The 21,788-nt window shown below is 31.5% G+C and overlaps 9 protein-coding genes across 10 annotated transcripts; 7 read left to right on the forward strand and 2 right to left on the reverse strand.

Annotated features, from left to right (window-relative positions):
• Positions 1–381: 381 nt before the first annotated feature.
• LOC128396984 (glutathione S-transferase Mu 1-like) lies at positions 382–1,492 on the forward strand. Its single transcript, XM_053357647.1, has 2 exons — positions 382–685; positions 963–1,492. The coding sequence occupies exons 1-2, from the start codon at positions 470–472 to the stop codon at positions 1,413–1,415; spliced, it is 669 nt and encodes a 222-aa protein (XP_053213622.1). The 5' UTR covers positions 382–469; the 3' UTR covers positions 1,416–1,492.
• A 212-nt stretch (positions 1,493–1,704) lies between these two features.
• LOC128397017 (uncharacterized) lies at positions 1,705–5,062 on the forward strand. Its single transcript, XM_053357682.1, has 6 exons — positions 1,705–1,987; positions 2,051–2,508; positions 2,878–3,121; positions 3,191–3,439; positions 4,032–4,307; positions 4,545–5,062. Exons 1-6 carry the CDS (start codon positions 1,772–1,774, stop codon positions 5,004–5,006), a joined length of 1,905 nt encoding a protein of 634 aa, XP_053213657.1. The 5' UTR covers positions 1,705–1,771; the 3' UTR covers positions 5,007–5,062.
• On the forward strand, positions 2,790–3,763 carry LOC128396982 (glutathione S-transferase Mu 1-like). The gene is made up of 2 exons (XM_053357645.1): positions 2,790–3,121; positions 3,191–3,763. Exons 1-2 carry the CDS (start codon positions 2,906–2,908, stop codon positions 3,650–3,652), a joined length of 678 nt encoding a protein of 225 aa, XP_053213620.1. The 5' UTR covers positions 2,790–2,905; the 3' UTR covers positions 3,653–3,763.
• Positions 5,063–6,080: 1,018 nt separating the features above from the next.
• LOC128396986 (N-alpha-acetyltransferase 38, NatC auxiliary subunit-like) lies at positions 6,081–6,799 on the forward strand. The gene is made up of 2 exons (XM_053357648.1): positions 6,081–6,339; positions 6,406–6,799. The coding sequence occupies exons 1-2, from the start codon at positions 6,177–6,179 to the stop codon at positions 6,504–6,506; spliced, it is 264 nt and encodes an 87-aa protein (XP_053213623.1). The 5' UTR covers positions 6,081–6,176; the 3' UTR covers positions 6,507–6,799.
• An 826-nt stretch (positions 6,800–7,625) lies between these two features.
• LOC128396975 (uncharacterized) lies at positions 7,626–11,405 on the forward strand. Of its 2 annotated transcripts, none has more exons than XM_053357636.1 (6): positions 7,626–8,190; positions 8,391–8,471; positions 9,770–10,180; positions 10,256–10,503; positions 10,588–10,945; positions 11,153–11,405. In XM_053357636.1, the coding sequence occupies exons 1-6, from the start codon at positions 8,100–8,102 to the stop codon at positions 11,188–11,190; spliced, it is 1,227 nt and encodes a 408-aa protein (XP_053213611.1). In that variant the 5' UTR covers positions 7,626–8,099; the 3' UTR covers positions 11,191–11,405. The 2 variants fall into 2 exon arrangements, with proteins under 2 accessions (XP_053213611.1, XP_053213612.1); XM_053357637.1 differs by having other exon boundaries at positions 7,631–8,190; positions 10,588–11,074.
• Positions 11,405–12,588, forward strand: LOC128396981 (glutathione S-transferase Mu 1-like). The gene is made up of 2 exons (XM_053357644.1): positions 11,405–11,634; positions 11,766–12,588. Exons 1-2 carry the CDS (start codon positions 11,413–11,415, stop codon positions 12,231–12,233), a joined length of 690 nt encoding a protein of 229 aa, XP_053213619.1. The 5' UTR covers positions 11,405–11,412; the 3' UTR covers positions 12,234–12,588.
• A 402-nt stretch (positions 12,589–12,990) lies between these two features.
• LOC128396983 (glutathione S-transferase Mu 1-like) lies at positions 12,991–14,625 on the reverse strand. Its single transcript, XM_053357646.1, is given in 3 exon segments — positions 12,991–13,896; positions 14,396–14,577; positions 14,580–14,625. Coding segments are annotated over 3 exon segments (669 nt in total). The 5' UTR covers positions 14,611–14,625; the 3' UTR covers positions 12,991–13,440.
• A 2,661-nt stretch (positions 14,626–17,286) lies between these two features.
• Positions 17,287–18,346, forward strand: LOC128396980 (glutathione S-transferase Mu 1-like). Its single transcript, XM_053357643.1, has 2 exons — positions 17,287–17,613; positions 17,702–18,346. Exons 1-2 carry the CDS (start codon positions 17,398–17,400, stop codon positions 18,215–18,217), a joined length of 732 nt encoding a protein of 243 aa, XP_053213618.1. The 5' UTR covers positions 17,287–17,397; the 3' UTR covers positions 18,218–18,346.
• A 17-nt stretch (positions 18,347–18,363) lies between these two features.
• Positions 18,364–21,515, reverse strand: LOC128396973 (exosome component 10-like). The gene is made up of 11 exons (XM_053357634.1): positions 21,348–21,515; positions 21,137–21,267; positions 20,951–21,068; positions 20,364–20,873; positions 20,160–20,303; positions 19,758–20,102; positions 19,528–19,676; positions 19,395–19,445; positions 19,194–19,302; positions 18,991–19,135; positions 18,364–18,921 (listed from the first exon to the last, which is right to left on the reverse strand). The coding sequence occupies exons 1-11, from the start codon at positions 21,396–21,398 to the stop codon at positions 18,725–18,727; spliced, it is 1,950 nt and encodes a 649-aa protein (XP_053213609.1). The 5' UTR covers positions 21,399–21,515; the 3' UTR covers positions 18,364–18,724.
• Positions 21,516–21,788: the final 273 nt, after the last annotated feature.

The following is a 21,788-nucleotide window of genomic DNA, read 5'->3' on the forward strand; positions in this document are numbered from 1 at the left end:
TTTGCACCGGTAATTACACTAATTGTAATCATGTAACTCAAATCAATTCGATTATCTGATAGACTACAATTTTTATCTAAAAACTGAAGTGTAATATGCTAATCTTTTAACACTAAAGGTAATGACTAGTGAAAAACTCAATCGACATTGAGATTCCATTGTAATATTACCTTGGTCTTTAGATAATGAAACAGAATTTCTGAGCTCAATTAGCTTATTTGGAACTAGATTACATAGACTGAACAATAGATTATGACGATTGAGGTTGATTGACACTTGTTGAGAAAATGATGTTGATGAAACACCCGAAGAGGGCGATAGGAGAGATGGGAGTGGATGAAAGAGAGCAATATAATCATATTGATATAAATACCAAGGACAAAATTGTTGTATCGGTTTAGTTTGCTGGTGTTTAAGTAAATAGTCTGTTTAACTGCCGTGAGTTTTTATCTGTTATAAATCAACGAAAATGGCCCCGATTCTTGGCTATTGGAATCTTCGAGCGCTTGTTGAGCCCATTGTGTTGACACTGAAACAAGCTAAACAGCCATACGAGTACAAGACTTACAAACTTGGTGGTGCTCCAGATTACGATAAATCCGAATGGCTCAAAGAGAAGGAGAATTTAGGTCTTGAATACCCGAATTTACCTTATTATATTGATGGAGACCTTAAAATTACTCAGGTAACTAATTAACTCCCCTGTCACGCTGATCAAATGCTTGATTCGAACCAACTAGGTTGGGTCAATAGTTCTTCCTTAATCTTAGTGATCATTGAAATCAAATCAATAGTAAAACTGATAATTGATCAAACGAAAACTTAACCAGTCTCATTTTTATATTTACAATATTTTGTCGTTACTTTGACTTTTACTTTTAATACAATCGAATAAGCAATTGTCCTTTATTGATTTTCTATTGTGAAAACCAATTAATCGTAAACTTTTCAACTTGACACAGACTTTGGCGATTCTACGATATTTGGGTCGAAAACATGATTTAGGACCCAAAGGAGAAGAGGAAACAATTCGTTCTGATTTAATCGAACAGGGTGTCATGGAGATGCTTTTATCCTTATTCAGAGCTTGGTATGCTGATAATGATCAATTCTATGAAGCAAATATCATTAAGCTAGTTCCATACTTGGAACAGAAACTCGAACATACTTCAAAAGTTCTTGGATCGAATCAATTTCTTCTTGGAGATCGAGTCACTTACAATGATTTCCTTTTGTACTCGACATTAGACTACATAAGACTCTTCAAATGTTCACTACTTGATCCACATCAAGGCTTAAAAGATTATCTTGACAGAATCGAAGCTCTTCCAGAAATCGAGCCATATTTTAAAGACGAAAATTTCAAACGATTTCCTATCACCGGATCAATGGCTAAGTTTGGAAGCGGAAATTAGTTATAAACTTTTGATAAATTCGTAAATGACTTCGATTAAATAATTATGTCAATGAATTAAAGTACTATTAAGCTTTACCAAGGTGTCAATTTCATTCACGTGTTGATTTACGCACTAAATTTTGAGACCACCAATGATTAATAGATTTTTTCGTTTTAATATTAATATCTAATTTAAATACAAACAGATGTAAATTAAAAGTTTAAATTGTGAAGTTGATTGTTGACAATTCAAATATCCCCGGTAATCAAAAAAGAGCAGTTAATATAAAGCAAAGGAAAACGAGTTTTTTTGTCATTCAATTTGATTGTTTTTAGGTGTTTGTTACTCTTGTTATTCAATTGTCCTTGTCAATTATGGCTCCAACTATCGGTTATTGGCCTATTCGCGCCCTTGTCGATCCCATCCTATTGTGTATGCATCAACTCAAGCAATCATACCGAATCAAACATTATAAATTCGGTGGTCCTCCTGATCATCTTGGTAATGAATGGCCAGTGGATAAAGAGAGATTAGGATTAACTTATCCAAATATACCTTATTTGATTGATGGCGATGTCAAAGTAACTCAGGTAAGGGTTAATTCTGTCAGTCTTTTGGACCATTTATTAGTTTGGTGACTGTTTTCGTTACAGTGTTTAGCGATCCTTCGTTACATTGGTCGTAAATATAATTTTGGACCCAAATCTGAAGAGGAGATAATCCGTTCCGACATCTTCGAGCAAGGGGCTCATGAAATGTTGTACACTTGTTTTCGTGTTTGGTACGTTGATACGGAAGAAGAACTGAACAAAGCGAAACCTCATTTACATCCATATCTCAGACAAAGACTCGAGCAAACATCAACTGCCCTTGGGTCAAATCGATTTATTCTTGGCGATAGAATGACTTATGTTGACTGTCTACTCTATTCAGTACTTGATTACATCAGACTTTATGATGAAGATTATTTAAGTCGCAATCAAAATCTCAGGGATTTTCTGGATCGAATTGAGTCTCTCCCTGAAATCAAAAAGTACCATGAAAGTAAACGATTCAGTCGATTCCCGATCTGCGCACCAAATGCAAGATGGGGAAACAATCAATCAACATGATAAAATCTTAGTACTTACTAGTTTACGATTTGACATAAACAATTCTGTCAAACAATCAGATCATTTCAAAATCAATCCATTTACTACCTCAAACTGATCTGTATCTATCGATAGCTAATAAATCAATTCAAATTTATCCAACACATAAGCGCGTGAGGTATGATTTTTTTATCAACTAAGATTTGTTTTGCACAGCACTAAAATCCAAATTATCTTCAATTAGAAAGATTCGATAAGAAGATTATCTTGCTAAATAAACGTTAATCTCAGCAGGTATAAAAGTAGGTAAGGTAATGGAAAGTCAACAATTTACCTGATTACAAGGTTTTATCCAAAAAGACATATTGTTCATTGTGAATTTGTTTCAGTTGTTCCAGTATTAACTTTTTTGTTACAATGACACCAATTATTGGTTATTGGACATATCGAGCCAACGTCGAGCCCATTTTGTTGACAATGAGACAAATTAATCAACCCTATCAGTTGAAAACTTACAAACAAGGAGATGGATCTGATTATCTGGGTGATGAATGGCCGATTGACAAAAAGGGATTGGGATTAATTTACCCAAATGTACCTTATTATATTGAAGGAGATGTTAAGATAACTCAGGTAAATTGTAATTATCATTGATTTCCTTGTTTATTGTAGTAGGTGATCAATAACTTTTTTGTCTTCTAGACTTTGGCTATTCTCCGTTATTTGGCTCGAAAACATGATTTTGGCCCTCGAACTGAAGAGGAATATGTTCGTATTGATATAGTTGAACAGGGAGCATTTGAGATCATGTCGTCACTGTGGAGAGCCTGGTATGTGGACACTCAAGAAGAATGTGACAAATTCAATGAGCAACTGATTCCTTTCCTTGAACAAAAGCTCGAACATACATCGCAAGTTCTGGGTTCTGATGAATTCATTTTGGGAGATCGAGTGACTTTCATTGACTTTCTCTTATATTCAACATTGGATTACGTCCGATTGTTTAGATCTCAGTTATTTGATTGTCACGAAAATTTAATTCATTTTCTCAATCGAATTGAAAATTTACCTAACATCAAATCATATTTTACGGATGAAAATTTTAAACGATTTCCAATCATCGGATCAAGGGCAAAGTGGGGCCACAATCCTCCGTCTAACTAAATACTATCAAAATAAATTGTAGTCCATTCAATTTGATGAACATTAAATCAACATTAAATTACTGGACTCTTTTCTCACCAATAAAGAGACTGCACTCAAGTTGAACGTGAATCAATGCTAACTAGTGACTCTCTCATTGATTATTTTAACCTTGGTGTTAAAAATAAGTACATCGGAATAATAGAGACTCTCTCACTTGAGAAAAAATTAATTATCACCAGAGCGTTTATATTTATTATTTAATGAAAGAACGAGAAAACTTAATTGCAATCGATCAAGACTCCGATCGAGTGTTGATTACAATCGATTAGTTTAATCACACCCTTTGCTGTAAATTAATATAAAAAGAAAACACTCTCATCTTGTGAGTTAATTGTTGATTGTGTTATTTGATTACATTCAATTTTTTAGTTTCTTCTTAACGTTCCAAACAGTTATGGCTCCAGTTCTTGGCTATTGGAAACTTCGAGGTCTTTGTGAACCTATTCAACTTTTATTGGCTCATGTTGGTCAAGAGTACGAAATGAAAACTTACACCATTGGACCTCCGCCTGATTTTGCCAACGATTGGTTTGATACGAAATTCAGTCTCGGACTCGACTTCCCGAATTTGCCTTATTATATTGATAAGGACGAAGGTGTGAAAATCACTCAGGTAAGACAATTAGTTAACTAAAATGGTGAAGATTAAATGTTCAGTTTTTAAAGATGATTAAGATGATCAATCAGATAATCATGATCCTAAAATTGTTTAGGGTTAACCATATTATAATAGATGATTATAATTAATTTAAATTGAAGGTTAAAGTCAATGTGACTTTAATTTGATTGTGTTTTCATTTGATTTACAATTAATAGCTCACTTTTCTCGGTATTTTCCCCTTAATTACAGAGCATTGCGATCTTACGTTATTTAGGTCGTAAACACGGGCTGGTTGGTAAATCGGAAGAAGAAAACATCAAATTGGACATGATTGAACAATTGGCAATGGACACAATGATGAACGCTGTCATCATTTGGTACTTTAGTACTGACGATAATTATGAACAACGGAAAAGTGAAATGATCACCAAAATCAAGCCCCGATTACTTCAGTTGACTCAATTTTTGGGTGACAATCAGTTCATCATTGGAGATCGGGTTACGTATGCTGATTTCATGATGTACTCGTACTTTGATTACAATCGACTCTTCGTTCCAGAGATGTATACTGATGAAACAGCGATTCACGATTATTTGGCACGAATCGAGTCATTGCCTGGTGTCAAGGAATTCATCTCATCGGAAAACTTCAGTCGATTCCCAATCGCTGCACCAATGGCTCGATTTGGTGGATCAAAACCAAGTGAATAAAACCATTTATGTATCGATTTGATCCAAGTGATTGATTAAACTTGCATTTATTTTAATTATTGCGTTTGCAATTCAGTTGATTTAATAGAAACGCGATAAGGTAGATATTAAAAATCTTTCCTAGAATATGATATCTAAATTAATCCCCGTAATGAGAAATAGTAAAATGGAGATTAGTTGATTGAACAGTTTAATCAGTTTTTATTGTCAATAATCAAGAACTCGATCTTTATGGATTCATTTCCCAGCCAGAAACATAATTTATAACTCTTTTGACAATTAATGACAATCTTCATGATAAGTAGATTTGTTTCACAAGGTTGATCATATCTAATGAAATTCAAAAGCTAATTAATTAATAATATAAAGACAAAATTAAATGTTTGATGCATGAAATTGCAAAAACTCCTGACGATTAATTGATTAAATCAATGATTCAACGGAGGATCCATAGCCCACAGAATCATGAACCATCAGTGAGACCTTGATTATCTGCTATCAAGGTCATTTTAATGTCTATTGTTCAGTAAATCAAATAGAATGATATTCAAATTCATCAATTTATTGCTTAACAATAATTTCAACTAAATTTGAATGAAATTAATTAGTTTGTTCACAAATTACAAAGAAACTGAAGTTTTCACAATCTATCGTCCTTCGATTATAATGAAGGTAAAATCAGAATAATGAAAAGAATGACATTCATGAAGTCAATCAGAATATTGAGAATTTATTACATAATCTGAAGAGATTTATCAGAATACAATGTACTTCGAAAATAGAGTTTTGTAGCTGATCAGTTGAAGTGATTTTAATTTCAATCGTTGATTTAGTTGATCAATTTGAGGAAAAGTTTGTATCATTAAGAAACATCCAAGAAAAGGATTTGAAGGTTTCTTAGAAAGGGAAAGGATATTACGGATTGTTGAAGGAGAACCCGGAAGTGTGAGCCCGTCATGGAATCAGAAAATAACTTTCGATGAATCATCAATCGAATTGATGAATTTTTTTCAAAAATCTTATTCTATTTTCCATTAAAATGAACAACCGCTCGAGGGCACCACCTGAATGCAGAAAACTGTAAACATTGTTTACTTTTCGCTCTCAATGACAATTTCCCTTTAATTGTAACTCAGTTTTGTGATTCGCTTCTCATCAATCAACAAAACGATGACTTCTCCTGATGAAGCTAAAGCTAAATTGCGAAATTGGCTCAATCGAACGATGAAAATTGAAATGAGTGATAAAAGAGTTTTAATTGGAATCTTTTTGTGTACCGATAACCATAGAAATGTAATTCTTGGTTCTTGTCTTGAGTATCTTAGATATAAAGGTAAGTTGATTGATATAATCACTCTGATTGTCGAGACTAATTGATTGATCAATTGTTAAATTGCAGAATGTGGAGAGAAAGGGGAGCCTCGTAGTTTAGGATTGGCGATGGTTCCTGGTCATCATATTGTCTCAATTCATGTCGATTCATCAACGTGTTTATCTTGAATCATTTTCTATTCTCATCAATGTGATCATCTGATTAATCTGTTTTTTTATGAATCAATTCATGATAAGATGCAAATTTGAAACGAAAATGATTCCAATTGTTTCATTGATTTTCATCACAAATTTTAAGAGCAATTAATCAGCTTAGAACAAGATAATCGATTGAACTGATTATATTTCTATTGAGTTTACCATTTGATTTCTCTAAAATTTTTTACTCTCCAACTAATTATTAATTGTTCAACTTTACTAATTGTTGTTTTCTTTACACGAATAAACAATTTCAAAGTTAATCGGATTTACATGAAACCTCACAAGATTTAAATAAAGAAACTACAATTGATTGGTTATGATGTTGATGATTTAACAACAATTAAGGAGTGTTGATAAAATGGTCGATGAAACAAATATTGATAATTTGATCAACATGAACCAATTAGCCTGATAATCAGAAATTAAACTGATCATCATGTAAACAATATAATAAATTGAAGAGGATCAAGTTGATGATAATTTTTAGGTAAACATGATTGAAATTAAGTAAACATTGTTGTTAAAAGAAAAGAAAATTAAATTGAAAGTAATTGACAAAAAGATAATTAAACAAATTAAAGGCCTTCAAGGTTTCCTTTTGAGCAACAATTCAAACTGGATTAGGATGATGGCGAATGATGAGAAAAAGGTGGTACACTCTCAGTTCGAGGCCAAAATATCGAGGTGAATATTGTTATGGACAAATAGTACTTGTAATTATTATAGTAAATGATAATTACTCCGCCTTTAATTTCGTTATCCGGATGACCCTGAAACCGATACAAGAACATCATTTCTCTTTCTTTTCTTTCTTTCTTTTCGTGTCTCTATCAACAAGAAAACGCTTATATTGAGACCGGACTGTTGTTGGGGACTGTTTCTTCAAAAAGAACATTTTCTTTTTCTCTTTTTTAATTAAACAAATTGAACGTAATCGAAACGGAAAAAGAACTTGAAGAAAAAAAAAGTTAAAGAAAAAACGAAAAGTAGGTCAACTGTTTAACAATTCGAAAATGGCGCGTACATTGGGAAAGAGGAAAAGAAGCAGAAGAAGAAGAAGAGAAAGAGGAAAGAAAAGCAAAGAAAAGGTTAGGTAATAGAGAGAAAGAGAGAAGATGAAGGTGAGAGAGAGAGAGAGAGAGAAAAGGTAACTTTTTCTACTCTCGTGTTTAGAATAAGTTTTTTTTTCAGTTGATGTTGATTTTTTTTCTTCCTCTTTGTGTTTCTTTCAATCTTTTTCATTCAGTTGGACGGAATTAATTTGCTCCATTGACCATAATCATCGTCATCTTTTATCTTCATCATCTTCATCATGGTCATCGGCAGTACGAGATGAGGGGCTGATGTCTTTTCCTCTCTCTTACCTTTCTCTTTTTTCCCTTTCTCCTTGACTCTTTCTCTTTCTTTTCTCTCTTTCCTTCTCATTCTCTCTCTCTTTGTGTGGTTCAGATTTTCTCTTTTTTTTCTCTCTCTTTCATGAGTTTTCTTTTTATAGTCAATTCATTTTTATTATTATTGTTTTGAATATTTTTCTTTTTTCATTTTCACTGAACAATCACCATGACTGGAATCAACCAATTACCCGATGAGATACTGGAGATTGTGTTTAATAAAATTATCTGGGTTGAAGATTTGATAAACGTTTCTGTTGGTAAGTGAATCTTGTTTATTGTTTTAATATTGTTTTCAGCATTAAACATGTTACATGTTATGTTGTGTGTTTCCAATTGGAAATGTGATTTGAATTTCTAATCAACACCAATCATGTTGACGCTCAAACGATTAGCTTTTAATTGTTTCCTCTCTCTCTCTTTCTCTATTTTGGTTTGTCCTTTTTCCCTCTTTCCACAGTTTGTCAACGTTGGTCGTTCCTTGCCCGTCGACGATTGTCACAAATTCGGGTTCTTCTTTGTGAGACCGTCAATGATGGAGGTTTGTAGCTTTGTGTGATCATCTATTTGGCCTTGGGGGATCTTAGATTGATCGTCTTAATGTCTTCACTTGATTGTATTAATCTCGGTTTAGCCTGTTGACAGTCACTTTGTTTTCTATGGTCATCACTTTAGCCTTTTCTCACAAATCACTCAACACAATTTGATGGAATTTGTGTCATTCATCTTTGTCATTTGTTTATGTTTCCATCAGTGTTTGTTAACCAATTGGATTATAGATTTTTAATTTACTCTGTCATTATTGACTAGTAACTGTTTCAAATTGATCCTCAACTTTCAACTCTAGACAAAACTAATCCAACATGAGATTATCCAGTTTTCCAGAGCTGAAATGTTTCTACTTCTTTCACTGGATGGCGGTAGTTGTTTACTTTCATACATTCGTTGATCATTGTAACAATTAAGATTTCCAATCAATTAATTGTTGATTGTTACTTCTTTTTATTCATTTTTTTTCTCTCTCCAATCTGTTAATTTTTTCTTCCTTGTTACTTGAACCTTTTCTAACCTTGATCTATTTAGTTATTGCAACTTTTTCACTTTCTTTTCGCTGTTAACTTACATCAACCACGATTTTTGTTAATCATCACAATTTCATTTATAATCAACTCAAATTGACGATCACCACTGTCATAAAATGTTAGCAAATTTCTTGTTGATCTTTGATTGTTTAAATATCCAAATCGGGTGTCACTTTAATCAAAAAGCAAAAGAAACTCAGTCATGCTCCATTCTGATTCTTTAAGAGGACAACCTTCGGGTGCCATTATATAGTCTTTATATTAATATTATAATAATAAGGTCGTCCTAATCACAATCGAAAAGTGTCCCTGGCCTAATCAACCAACCTAAACTTTCAAATTCAGATAATCATAAAAAGTTATTGTTTAGATAAGGTAAATTTTGAGAGCGTTAATTTCATTATCAATTATTGTTAACCTTAAATTAATAATAATCGTCATTGAATATTAGTTGCTTTCTTTAATTTTCTCACTTTTATTTCATTTTAACAAGTTAATCGAATGTTAATTTGATTATTTGATTTGCTTTTTATCCTCTTCCAAATGTCGAGATTTGTGCAACCATTAGTTGATTTGGAAAAATTAGCTCACTTTCGCTTTCGAATCAGCCTTTGAATATATTACCGTTATTTCCTAAAGTTATTGCTGATTAGTTGATAAATTCTTTCAAATTTCCATTCCTTTTGAACAATACTTTCTCTTTTTCTTCTGACAATCAACTAATCATTTTGTCTCCATTTGTTTTCCTTTTAATTAGAGGATGATGACCTTGAACCAGTATTAGATTCTTCCGTTGGCTCGGACACTCTTTTCTACCAGGAACTGATAGAGGACAATTCTCGTATTGCTGAATATTTAGATTTTCTACCGAATCTTTCGGTAATTGAAATTAACGGTAATGCAGAACCAATCCAACCATATATCGGCAGTCTCCTTAATTGCCGAACCAACATTATCGGCCTTCAGTACAATCATCCTTTTTGGTTATCCGTACCTCTTGGGCTGAAACATATTCAAATGTTTTCATCCTATTCAATTGGCACTGAAATAGAAGAGTGTTTTTCCGATACCTGTGAACAACTTTTTGTCAAATTCGCTCGAGATTCTTTATGGAAAATTTTATCTGACTTTAGGTCACTAAAAAGACTTCACGTCGGTGAATTTAGAGGTAATTCTACTTTTTTTTCGTTAGTAAAATTCATTTTTCTAACAAAAGTTTCTTTTTATTACATTGAAATTGCAGGAGAACCTTTATCCGGATATCATGGTCCATGTTCCCACTCAATTGAAATTTTAGAATTAAATATTTGTAGTTATCGTCCTGATGTACCCTCATGTTCACTTCATGACCCACCCTATGGATTTGGAGCACTCGTCGATTTATGTCCCAGACTTCGAAGTTTATTTATTCGATTTCAATCTTTTTTCCCTTACCAACATGTTCCAAATCGAGCCAATAATCACCTACAAAATTTAGTTCTGGAATACATGGTAACTAGTTCAACTCGATTTTGATTATTCTCTTCTCTTTATCATTTATCATTTCTCATTTTCTTATTTCAATTTTAATTGTAGCCAAATAGTTTCCACAAATGGACTACACTGAGATGTATTATAACGAAATTTCCAAACTTGAAGAATCTCGCAATCAGAGGGAACCTCGAGCTTTGCGACAGCCATATACACGATATTCTATCTCATTGTAACAAATTGGAGCTAATAGATGTACGAGGATGTCCCAATGTTACCGGTCGGGTCGAAGATAGTAAAAGATATTTTTTAAGGTACACGAATCGTCAGATCAGAGTTTTTCGGGGTGAATATCCGGTTTCCTGTTCATCCAATTATCACCAAGTCGTTAGTGGACTTGATTTTATGCGTAACATTTTTTCACAATCATTTAAAACGATTCCAGTGTTCATGCTTCCCGAAGGTAAAAAACGCTGATAATTAATCCTTTCCAACTACTTTTTGTCTATTGACAAATTAACTTTTTTTTTCGTTTACATCGTTAACCTAAATCTATCACCATTGAATTCAAAACCATATATACAATTTCAAGGTATTTACATCACTTTAAATTGTTTGATTTTACTTTCAGTTGATTAATTGTTTTTCAATTTCACTCTCATTCTTTCAGTTCAAACCATGATATTTGCTCATCATTTTCTAGCCTGAAAATTTTCTCGAACTGTTAATATCGATTCGACAAAATAATGTGATAAACTTTACCATTTTCCCGATGAAATTAACCAATTGTTAAATTTGTGATATTGCGCATGTTAAAATAAAGAACTCGAACTCAATCAGATAATAGTGATTCTTTCATTGTTATTGTGTCAAAAGTTTCAATAAACTAGAGTTTTCGTTTTGTGTTTTACTTAGACCATTGATTTAATTATGGCTCCAATTCTTGGCTATTGGAAACTTCGAGGTCTTGTTGAACCGATTCGCTTATTATTAGCTCATGTCGGCCAAGAGTACGAAATGAAAAGCTACTCTTTTGGACCTGAGCCCGATTTCGATCGGAGTGAATGGCTTGACGAGAAATTCAATCTCAATCTCGACTTTCCTAATTTACCTTATTACATAGACGAGGATGAAGGTGTTAAAATCACTCAGGTAAGACAATTAGTTAATTATTCTATTGATTTTGTTTATTGTTTGCTGATCTATCATAAAAGTGAATTTGATCAACCCAATCTTTGTTTTCTATTATCATCTAATCAAAATCTAATTTAATTGTCCAACAGACTGTGGCTATACTACGGTACTTAGCTCGAAAACATGGATTGATTGGTGAATCAGATGAGGAGATAATTAAATTGGACATGACTGAACAATTTACAATGGAATTAATTTTGTCCTGTGCTAAAGTTTGGTACACTAAAGACGAAGAGACTTTTGAACAGTTAAAAGGTGAACTATCGGCTAATTTGAGTGTTAAATTATCTCAACTCGCAAAATTGATTGGTGAAAATCAATACCTGATCGGTGATCGAGTTACTTACGTTGACTTTATGCTGTATTCATTTTTGGACTACATTCGTCTCTTTGATTCGAGTATATTTGAAGATGAAAATGTATCAACAATTAACGAATATTTATCACGAATCGAAGCTCTACCTGAAATCGAAAAATATCTTTCATCGGAAGATTTCAGTCGATTCCCATTCAGTGGACCTATGGCTCGATTCGGTTCATCCGAACCAAGTGAATAATCAGCGAATCGACGATCCTCAAGAATTTTCTCTTAGCAAAGAAAAAGTTCTGAGTCAATATAATTAATCTATCGAATTGATCTTAGACTTGATTCCAACTTATTGCCGCAAGCTTACAATTCAACTAACATACACTGTCATTAAGTTAATCGTAATTAACTTTCCGATTGTTATTTAAACTTCATTTTCTGTCTCTATGATTACTATTAATACAATTGTATTGATCTAGCCATGATTTTGCCTGCTACAAATAATTAAAATTTAGAGTCACATTGAACTGATTGTTTCCATGAGACACATTCAATTGTTAATTATATAAATCGATTTGTCAATTAAAAATCAAATCTCAACTAAACTATTACCTTAATTGTCTTTAACCTTGATTAATGTTATTTTTCAAGGTGAAACTGATCATCAACTATTAGTCTTGTTACTATAACTCTGTTCAGTTATGGATCCACCTAGAAACTTATTGATTTTATGATGAATTTGCATCGATCGAAAGTTAAATTACTACTTTCAACAGACGAAATGATTGACTGTTGTAACGATAGTTGGTCAACTTTCTCTGATTTAATCAGAATTCAGACAATTCGTTTTATCCTTTAAGTCCATGTCTTCATATCTTCTTATTAAGATGATTGTATTCCTGACATTGATTATTATTTCAAATGATTTTCTCACATTTAAATTCAACGAATTCTCTGCCCTTAAATTCGTTCGTTTAACTTTTCAATCAATAAATCAATTGAATAACAATCAGGTAACAGTTAATCAGTCTGATTATAATTACGAATTTTTCTATTAATATTAATATTATCAATAATAATATTATTATTAATACATTAGTATATCTGTTAATATTAACATTAATATGAACAATTTATCATTATTTTTCTTTGTTTGAATTTCCTCAAAATCAAACGAAATACTAATAAATGTACAACAATGAAGCTAAATTATTGATTTTCAGGAGGATCGTTAATGTTTGTATCTCATGAAGAAACGCAATGGATGATAGGATGTTCAGTTGAGTTAAACGAGATGAAGTGATCGTCGATATTTGAACTAAGTAAACCTCCGGTTAAACATTTAGTTCGTTGGATTCATAATTCTTAATTTTAATCTTGACTATTTATTAGATTTATTAACACTCTGGACGTGTGAACATAAACAATATGGCACCAGCGATGTTGGTGTTCTTGATCTACGGTTTTTTATTACCGAATTTGGCTCTTGGGGAGCTGATTGTCCATCGATCGAAATTTTCGTCTTTGAAATAAGGCTCAATGTTTGGAAGAGTTTCGATTCTGAGGAGATAATCATTTAGATTCTGGTACGGCTCAAACAGAGGAAAACTGAACATTCTTATGTAATCCAATGTCGAATACAAAAGAAAGTCGATGTAAGTGATTCGATCTCCAAGAAGAAACTGATTAGATCCAAGAACTTTCGAAGTGTGTTCAAGCTTTTGTCCCAAGTAATCGAAGCATTTAGGTAAATTTTCCATGTAAATCTCATCGGAAGCAACGTACCAAGCACTAATCAATTTCAACATAATCTCCATGACACCCTGTTCGATTACATCAGAACGAATTGTTTCCTCTTCTCCTTTCGGTCCTAAATCATATTTACGACCCAAGTATCGGAGAATCGCCAAAGTCTGTGTAAATATTATAACACAAGAGAAGCAAATTAAATACTCATTCAACTATTTACTTGTTAAAACTAATTAATATGTAAAAACCTTTTGTTAATCAAAGAAATTCAAATGTACTCAAGGCTCTCACAATGAAAACAATACATTAATTATCTCCATAATGAAAAGTCAATTAGCTGAATATTTAAAAATTTCATGATTCTCTTGGTGATGAATCTATGTACTGGTTATGTGATAGACAAATTGTTACCATTAGGAAATGAGCTTATGTAAATCAACTAACAAGTACACGACTCAAAAGTAAATTAGTTAGTTGATTAATTATGAAAATCACTTATTTTCAAAGTACTTTTGTCAACCTTGAAGATTTTCAAGGTAATCAAATAAACTATTCACAATTTAACTAATTTCAATTGTTTGTTAGTTTTTTGTTTAGTCAAAATTGATTATCTCACATGTGCAACATTAATCATTAAACAAATTGATTAATTCAGTGACTTACCTGAGTTAATTTGATCTCTCCATCAATGTAATAAGGTAAATTAGGATATTCAAGACCTAAATTGTCCTTCTCGTTGAGCCAATCTGATTTATCGTAATTAGGAGCATCACCAACTTTGTATTTCTTTAATTGATAAGGTTGATTAGTTTGTTTCAATGTTAACACAATCGGTTCAACCAAAATCTTATATTCCAATAACCAATTGTTGGCACCATGATATTGATCAGTTGATTTTTATCAATATTTGAACTGAAATGAATTTAAACTGAAACTTTTCATCAAACACCACAAACATTTAAATAGATTCATTTCTCCCCTGTGGTTCAAATTATCGCCTCCCTCTCATCTTTGGGTATTTATCATCATTCATTAATCACTTTCTATTAATTCATTAAAATCTTACACGATTGAAATTGAGATTTTCAATCTGAAAGTTGATGAATATTTATAATTAATTATAATGAATGAGCAATTGATTCAGAAGGATAAACTTTCACAGTGAAGTTCATGCTTGATTTAGTAATTGATAAATGAACTTTAAAGATCACCATGAATTCAGCACTGAGCTTAGTGAAGATACCACATAAACATGAATTATGGATCATTTCCGTTTCCGTGAAAGCCAATCAATGAGTCAATACCTTGATTAAGGTTCTTAACATCAATTTAACATAATCAACAACTGAGTAAATGTTAAATAGTTGAGATGACAAAATGAAACTAATTCATTATGATGAGTTTCATGGAGATGAAAAGTTACCCATTGATTATGTTTTTCATTCATTAAATAAATTGTTTGATTTGGTTTTGAATAAAAGAGATGATTAATTATGTGCATTACAATTGATTCATTGATGAATGAACTGCATTCATTTTCCTTTAATCATGTAAATTAAGATGAACATGATTAGAAAACCTTGAGAATAGAAAGTAACTAAAATTTTTAATTTGATTGTCAAAATATTGGAAATTGATTTATTGACATTGTCAAAGTGTCACAATTATATTAATAATTTAATCAATTATGCGATCAGCTGATGTAGAGCAATTAAGTTTGTGTAAAGGCTTAACAATTAAACTTGATTACGAGTTGAAGCTAATCAGAAATAATTGATTATGGAAAACTTGAAAATTTATCAAAATAAATGTTTTTGATTATCTGGATCAGAATTGGGAATTTGTATTATTTTAATCAACAGAATAATTGATCACATTAAGAAATTGATCTCATGAAACAATTAGATGGTCAGAATATCAATCATCGTATAGTCAAGGATAAAGTTGATTAGATCAATTAATTTTGATTATGTCGAATGAAAAAATGACGGATAACGAATCAGATTAACTTTTAAACAATTAATCAATCAAACTTAATTAAGACTAGACTGAGAGTAATTAAATCCATGTTAATTGTACCTAATTAAGTGAAACCTGTCTAATTGTAACCAAAGATCGCAATTAAAAAAAACTCAAGTCATTTGACTTTTAAGAATATTTTTAATTCTGATTAAATCACAAGAAATTATCAATTAATTGTTGTTTAATTTCCTGATTTTACCATTAAATTAACGGTTCTTTCATTGATCCAATGTACACAACAAACCTTGATGTTACTCAAAACTATCAATTCTCAAGGTAATTGTTTGGTGATTACTAAATTGTTGTCAAAATGTTTGTTATTATTTCCATTGATAGGATCACGATAGCACTTAACTATCATGATGATAATAATTTCATCCTTCAAGGTATTTACATCATCCATAAAAAGTATTATTTAATCAATTAATTGATTGTTCTGGTCAACATAACTAATTGTTACGTTAATTCATGTGATTTTATTTACTAGTTAATAACTGAATCTATTGAAATGTAAATTGATCACTATTATCATTGGTGATGATATAACAGAAACACCTTAATTCATGATTTGCCCAAAAGCAATTAAATTGTTTAATTAACAAAACTATCTTTGGGAATAGCCATAAATTACTGGTGATTTAGCCTTGATTTAATCCTCATGGTTAAATATAAGATAATTTGATCAATTGTTTAATTTGATGCTTAACAGGAAACGGATGTCATCTTGATTCTGTGTAATTAGATTAAAGTTAAATCCAGACTCAAGTCAATGATTGTAATCAAATAATATAATGTTAATTGTATTGATGACTAATGTCTGCATCTGATTAAACATTAATTGTGACTAATTGAATCAATTGTTTGAATGGGAAATATTGATCATTCATTGTAATCTATTTTTACTTTTGAGTATCAATAGACTTTAAACAAAAGCACATCCATTAATGTTGAACAATTAACTTTAATTGATTAATTATTGTCAATTAACTCGGAAATGTGTCGGATTATGATTTAATTCAATTCGTGTGTAATATGATTAAAGATAATCACAAATGATCAAGGGCACACTTCCGATAATTTGATAACAATCAAGGAAACTTGACAAAAGCATCTCAACAATTGAACAGTTTTAAGTGAATCAATTTAAATAAATCATCTACTGATTACAATGATTAACAATAATCAACTTCAAAAAGTCTGAAAATCCCAAACAAAAGGATTACAAGTCGACACATCTTTCTGATTAATTGCAAATGAGTTTGGATAACAATTAACATGAGAAAAACAAAGTGATTAACAATTAATGCAAATCAGCTGATTATCTGATTCCGTCATTTTCGCTTATGTGTTTTTGTTATCATCGTTTTATCATAGCGATTGGAAGCGATATCATCTCGTCAGACTGGTCTTGTCTTCAAATGGGAAGGATCAACATCCTAATCACACCTACTAATTGATGATATTTACTGAAGGACAGCCCATACAATCAACATAATTGAATTAGAAAACACCATAAATAGACTCGATCCTTTGAAATTTTCGTATTCATCTGATTGCAATCATCGGTTCCATTAGAACTTTTTTACTGTTTTCAAGTTTATTTTCTTTCATTTGATTGTTACTCGTGATTTCTGTGCTTCGTGATGGCTCCTATTCTTGGTTATTGGAATCTTCGTGGTCTTGGTGATCCAATTCGTCTCTTGTTGGCTCAAGCTGATGTCGAATATGAACTTAAGACTTACAACATCGGTGCTGCTCCTGAGTATTCAAAAGATGATTTTCGGTCTGGAGCAAATGAACTAGGACTTGATTTCCCTAATTTACCTTATTACATTGATGGTGACGTTAAACTATCACAAGTGAGTAAAATGATTTGTATTTACTATTGAGTTTAAATTGATTTCGATTCAATTGTTTGATTGGACTTTTTGTTTCTTGTGAAAAAAGACTGTTGCTATTTTGCGATATTTGGGACGGAAAAATGGACTAGCTGGTACTGAAGAAAATGAGGTAACTCGATGTGATTTAGCTGAACAAGCGTCGATGGATATGATCATGTTCTTGTTCAAATGTTGGCGAACTCATGATGAAACAGCACAAAAAGAAATCAATGAATATATTCCACCTAAATTGGAACAATTAAACAAATTCCTTGGATCTGGTCCTTTCGTTCTTGGTGAGAAAGTTTCATACGCTGATTGTATCATGTATTCTCTATTGGATTTCGTCCGAATTTACAAATGCGAATTGATTGAAGCTCATTCAACACTCAAAGATTTTCTTTCTAAATTTGAATCCTTACCCAAAATCGATGGATATTTGAAAAGCGACAAATTCAGTCGCTTACCAATAAGCGGTCCAATGTATGGATGGGGAGGAAGCGCTGAGCCATCAGAAACAGTAGAAACTCCAGTAACAGTTGAAGTGGCCGAGACTCAAGAAGTTCCTGAGGCCACAGAATAAATAATTTCATTGATGAAACTTTACTATCAAATAAAATCCAAAAAATGTAAAATCTTCACGATTTGAATTAGATTATCAAAATAATCGATACAAATAATAGTGAATAAATTTCAATTTCTTCATCTTCAACATCATGAGTGTTCTGATTCAGTTCAAGTATCTCACAATTCTTTTATTATTATACCATTTCTATGAAATGAAAAATTTGATTCAAGATTTTAATTGAATCTTGATTAGCTTTAGCAAAGTAAATTCAATTTTTTACTCAGCTTTTTTCTCAATTGGGATAACAAAATACTCAAAGATAAATACAATGTTTATATAATAACATCATGAGAAAATAAATTAATCATTCAACCTTCAACAGGACAGTTGATTTGTCTCAGGAGAAAATAGGCCACGATAATAATGCTAATCAGTCTTTTCAATTTGACAGAAGAATTAAGATTACAAATTTTGTCATTAATTTCTAAATGTCATCAATCATCTTGATTAATATTATCACTATCATTTCAATGATCCGGTTGTAACCATGTAATTTAAAAGTTTTTGATATGGGGAAACAAATTTCGATGAAATTTTCTCAACTAGTTCTGATCTCTTAGCTTTAGACTGAGTATTTAGGAAGTCTAAAAGTGGCGATGAATTCATCCTCGATTTTGGTCTCGGTTTGATTCTTACACTTGAATAATCGATATCATCTCCTGAAATTGAAAAGATCATTAATAGAAAACCATTAATCTTTACCCAAAATTAATTATTTTAATATTTACCTTTTCCATCTTTTAATAGTGTATTCAAATTTTGTGAGTCACTTTTATAAATTAGATCATGTCGAAGATGAACCAAACTATCATAATCTAAGCATCTTGTTGATATAATTCGTTGTGATGGAGCGGGTGTGGTTGAGGTTTTGTTCTGAAAAAAAGAGAGCAATTAGTCAATTATGTAAATTGAGTTATGAAAATCAACGAACCTCTATTGGAATATCTCGAGCTTTCAGAATTATTTGATGTAATTCGTTCAACTGTTGCCTGACCATTGGAGGAATAGGATTACAACAAGCTAAGATTCCTTGTTGTTCTCTAGATTATGAAAAGAAAAATTATTGATTATTGATTTGAAATTTCATTCGATCTCAAATGTAGTGTTTTTGAAAAAATTTATTCTCAATTACCTTGGAAGAACATCTGAAATTTGAAGCATCATGTGATTCGGCAAAATATACCTGAAAAAGAATAAAAATTGATGTAAGAACAAATCGATTATTAAATTATAAATTTCCACCAGAATAAACTATTAATAATTACCCAGAACTTTCATCTTCAACTCGTGCAAGTTTATCTCTCCAAGCATAAATCTCCTTGAGAGCAAATAATTGTCTAGGATTAAGTGAGGCTGTTGATCTTTTGAGAATCGCATTGAATCCTTCAGGTTTGAATAAAGGTTTTTCATATCTCTGTAAATACGATTGATTGGTGTGAAATTAAGGTTGATCATTTGATTCTATTATATTCTATTAGATTTGTGGTTCACTTACCTTGAGACAAACATCTCGACTGGATTGGAATACCTGCTTTAATAATTTTCTTGATGGATCTTTTTCAAGCAATTCTTTCTTCATAATATCGTAAACATATAACAGATAATGAGTATCTTCTCGAGCATAATTCAACATGTCCTGAGGCAATGGACGGATTCTCCAATCGGCTAATTGATACTTTTTGTTCACATCCAAATGACAATAATGTTTCAATAAATAAGCAAGTGAATGATGAGCCAAATTCAATGTTTTAGCAGCTTGTCCAGTGTCAAACATTCCAACGATGTAGACTGAAAAATCTCTCTGAAGCCAGGGAATATCACTATCAGCTCCATGTAAAACCTTTAAAATAATAGAATTGTGATTAAATAAGATAATCTAATTTAGTTGATATCTTACTTTTAGGATTTTAGGATTGGTAAAGACTTCATTTAGAATTGCCAATTCATTCCTTAATAATAATGAATCGATTATGTAATCATCTGTCCTGGTAGAGATTTGGATGAGACAAGTGAATCCTTGAAATGACCTGTAAGAATGAGCCTACAATATATTCAAATTAAAATATGAAATAAAATGATTTGATAAAAGATGAATACTTACTTCAAGATCGATTGCAAATTCTTTCACATCCTTCAGGGTTTCAATCAAAGATTGAAGTGAATCTAAATCGTTGATGAAATGAAAATTTTCTTCTTTTAGGTCCGATGGAAGTTGTGGTGTTACTTTTTCCAACATGGAAGAAGTTGGTTGCCAATTCTCTAATTCAGTCTCATAGGGATGACAAGAATGTTCTTCTCCATCTTCATCTTTTTCCATGAAAATAGCTAATGGCCGAGTAGAATGAGGCTTTTCTTTCAATGGAGGGACAAAAGGGATATTTCTGTTGTCTATTTTATCTTTGAATTTAGTTTGTGGCCTTTGAATGTTACGAGCGGTAATTAAATTAACAACCATATCTCGTTTTCGCTTTATTCCTTGGCTCTGATTAGAGATCCATTTTGTCCTTTGCTGGTTAATGGCGACAGCGGTGCTATTACTAACATTCAGTGTTGCAACAATAAGTTCTTGATCTTTTTTCTTTAAACCTGCAGCATCATCTAGATTATGATTCTGTAAGAAAACAATTGATACAAAAATTTCATTTACATTACATTGTAAGAGGAAAGATAAATGAGAATATGACTTACAATTCTATCCAGTATAATGTCATTCAAGTCGCAAAGTGCATCAAACTTATCTTCGGGCGTCGTCAGTTTCCTGATATTTTTATCATCTGTTCGAGCCTTTTTAGCCAAAGAGCTTATCCTGAAATTACATAAAAATCACATAAACATCAAACCAATTGATTTAAAAAACAAATCCGATAATCTTACAACGTAATCATATTTTTCTCCTCAGCTTCCATTAAAGCTTTAAAGCTCGAATAAGTTGAATTAATATCAAAATCTGTTGCATTGAATCCAAGACTAGCAGAAATGGCTTCTTTGATAGATTGTTGCAAATCCTTAAAGAAAAGAAATCAAAAATAATTAATTTAACAAAATAAACATTTAACACAAAAAAAGAATGACAATTGAAACTCACCGTCGTAACATCTTCGACATAACTGGATTTAACTTCTTCTTCCTCATCCATGGTAGAGAAATTTCGATAAACTAGAACAAATTGCCAATAATTTAATTCAAATAACAAAAGTTAAATAATAATTTAAATTTCTAAACAACAATTAACAAAAATACTTTTCGTTCAAAACAAGAGCATGTGTCTAGTCACCATGGAAACTGATGCTAAGATGGTGAAGCGGAACATTCAAAGTCTCTTTCAACTACAATCTAAATTTCAAATTCTCATTAAATTTGATTCCAACTCTTACAACGATAAAAATTAACTAAAAAACCAAAGAATTAAAATACAGTAATCAGAAATTTCTTGATAAATCAATTAAAAATCAATTGATGGAAAGGGAAGTTTAGTTGATTGAAATTAAGAAAAAGAATTTCAAGTTTATTTTAAATTTGGCGCTTT

Source organism: Panonychus citri, unplaced genomic scaffold (genome assembly GCF_014898815.1).
Source record: "Panonychus citri isolate SS breed McGregor unplaced genomic scaffold, ASM1489881v1 Contig00028, whole genome shotgun sequence".
Lineage (NCBI taxonomy): Eukaryota > Metazoa > Arthropoda > Arachnida > Trombidiformes > Tetranychidae > Panonychus > Panonychus citri.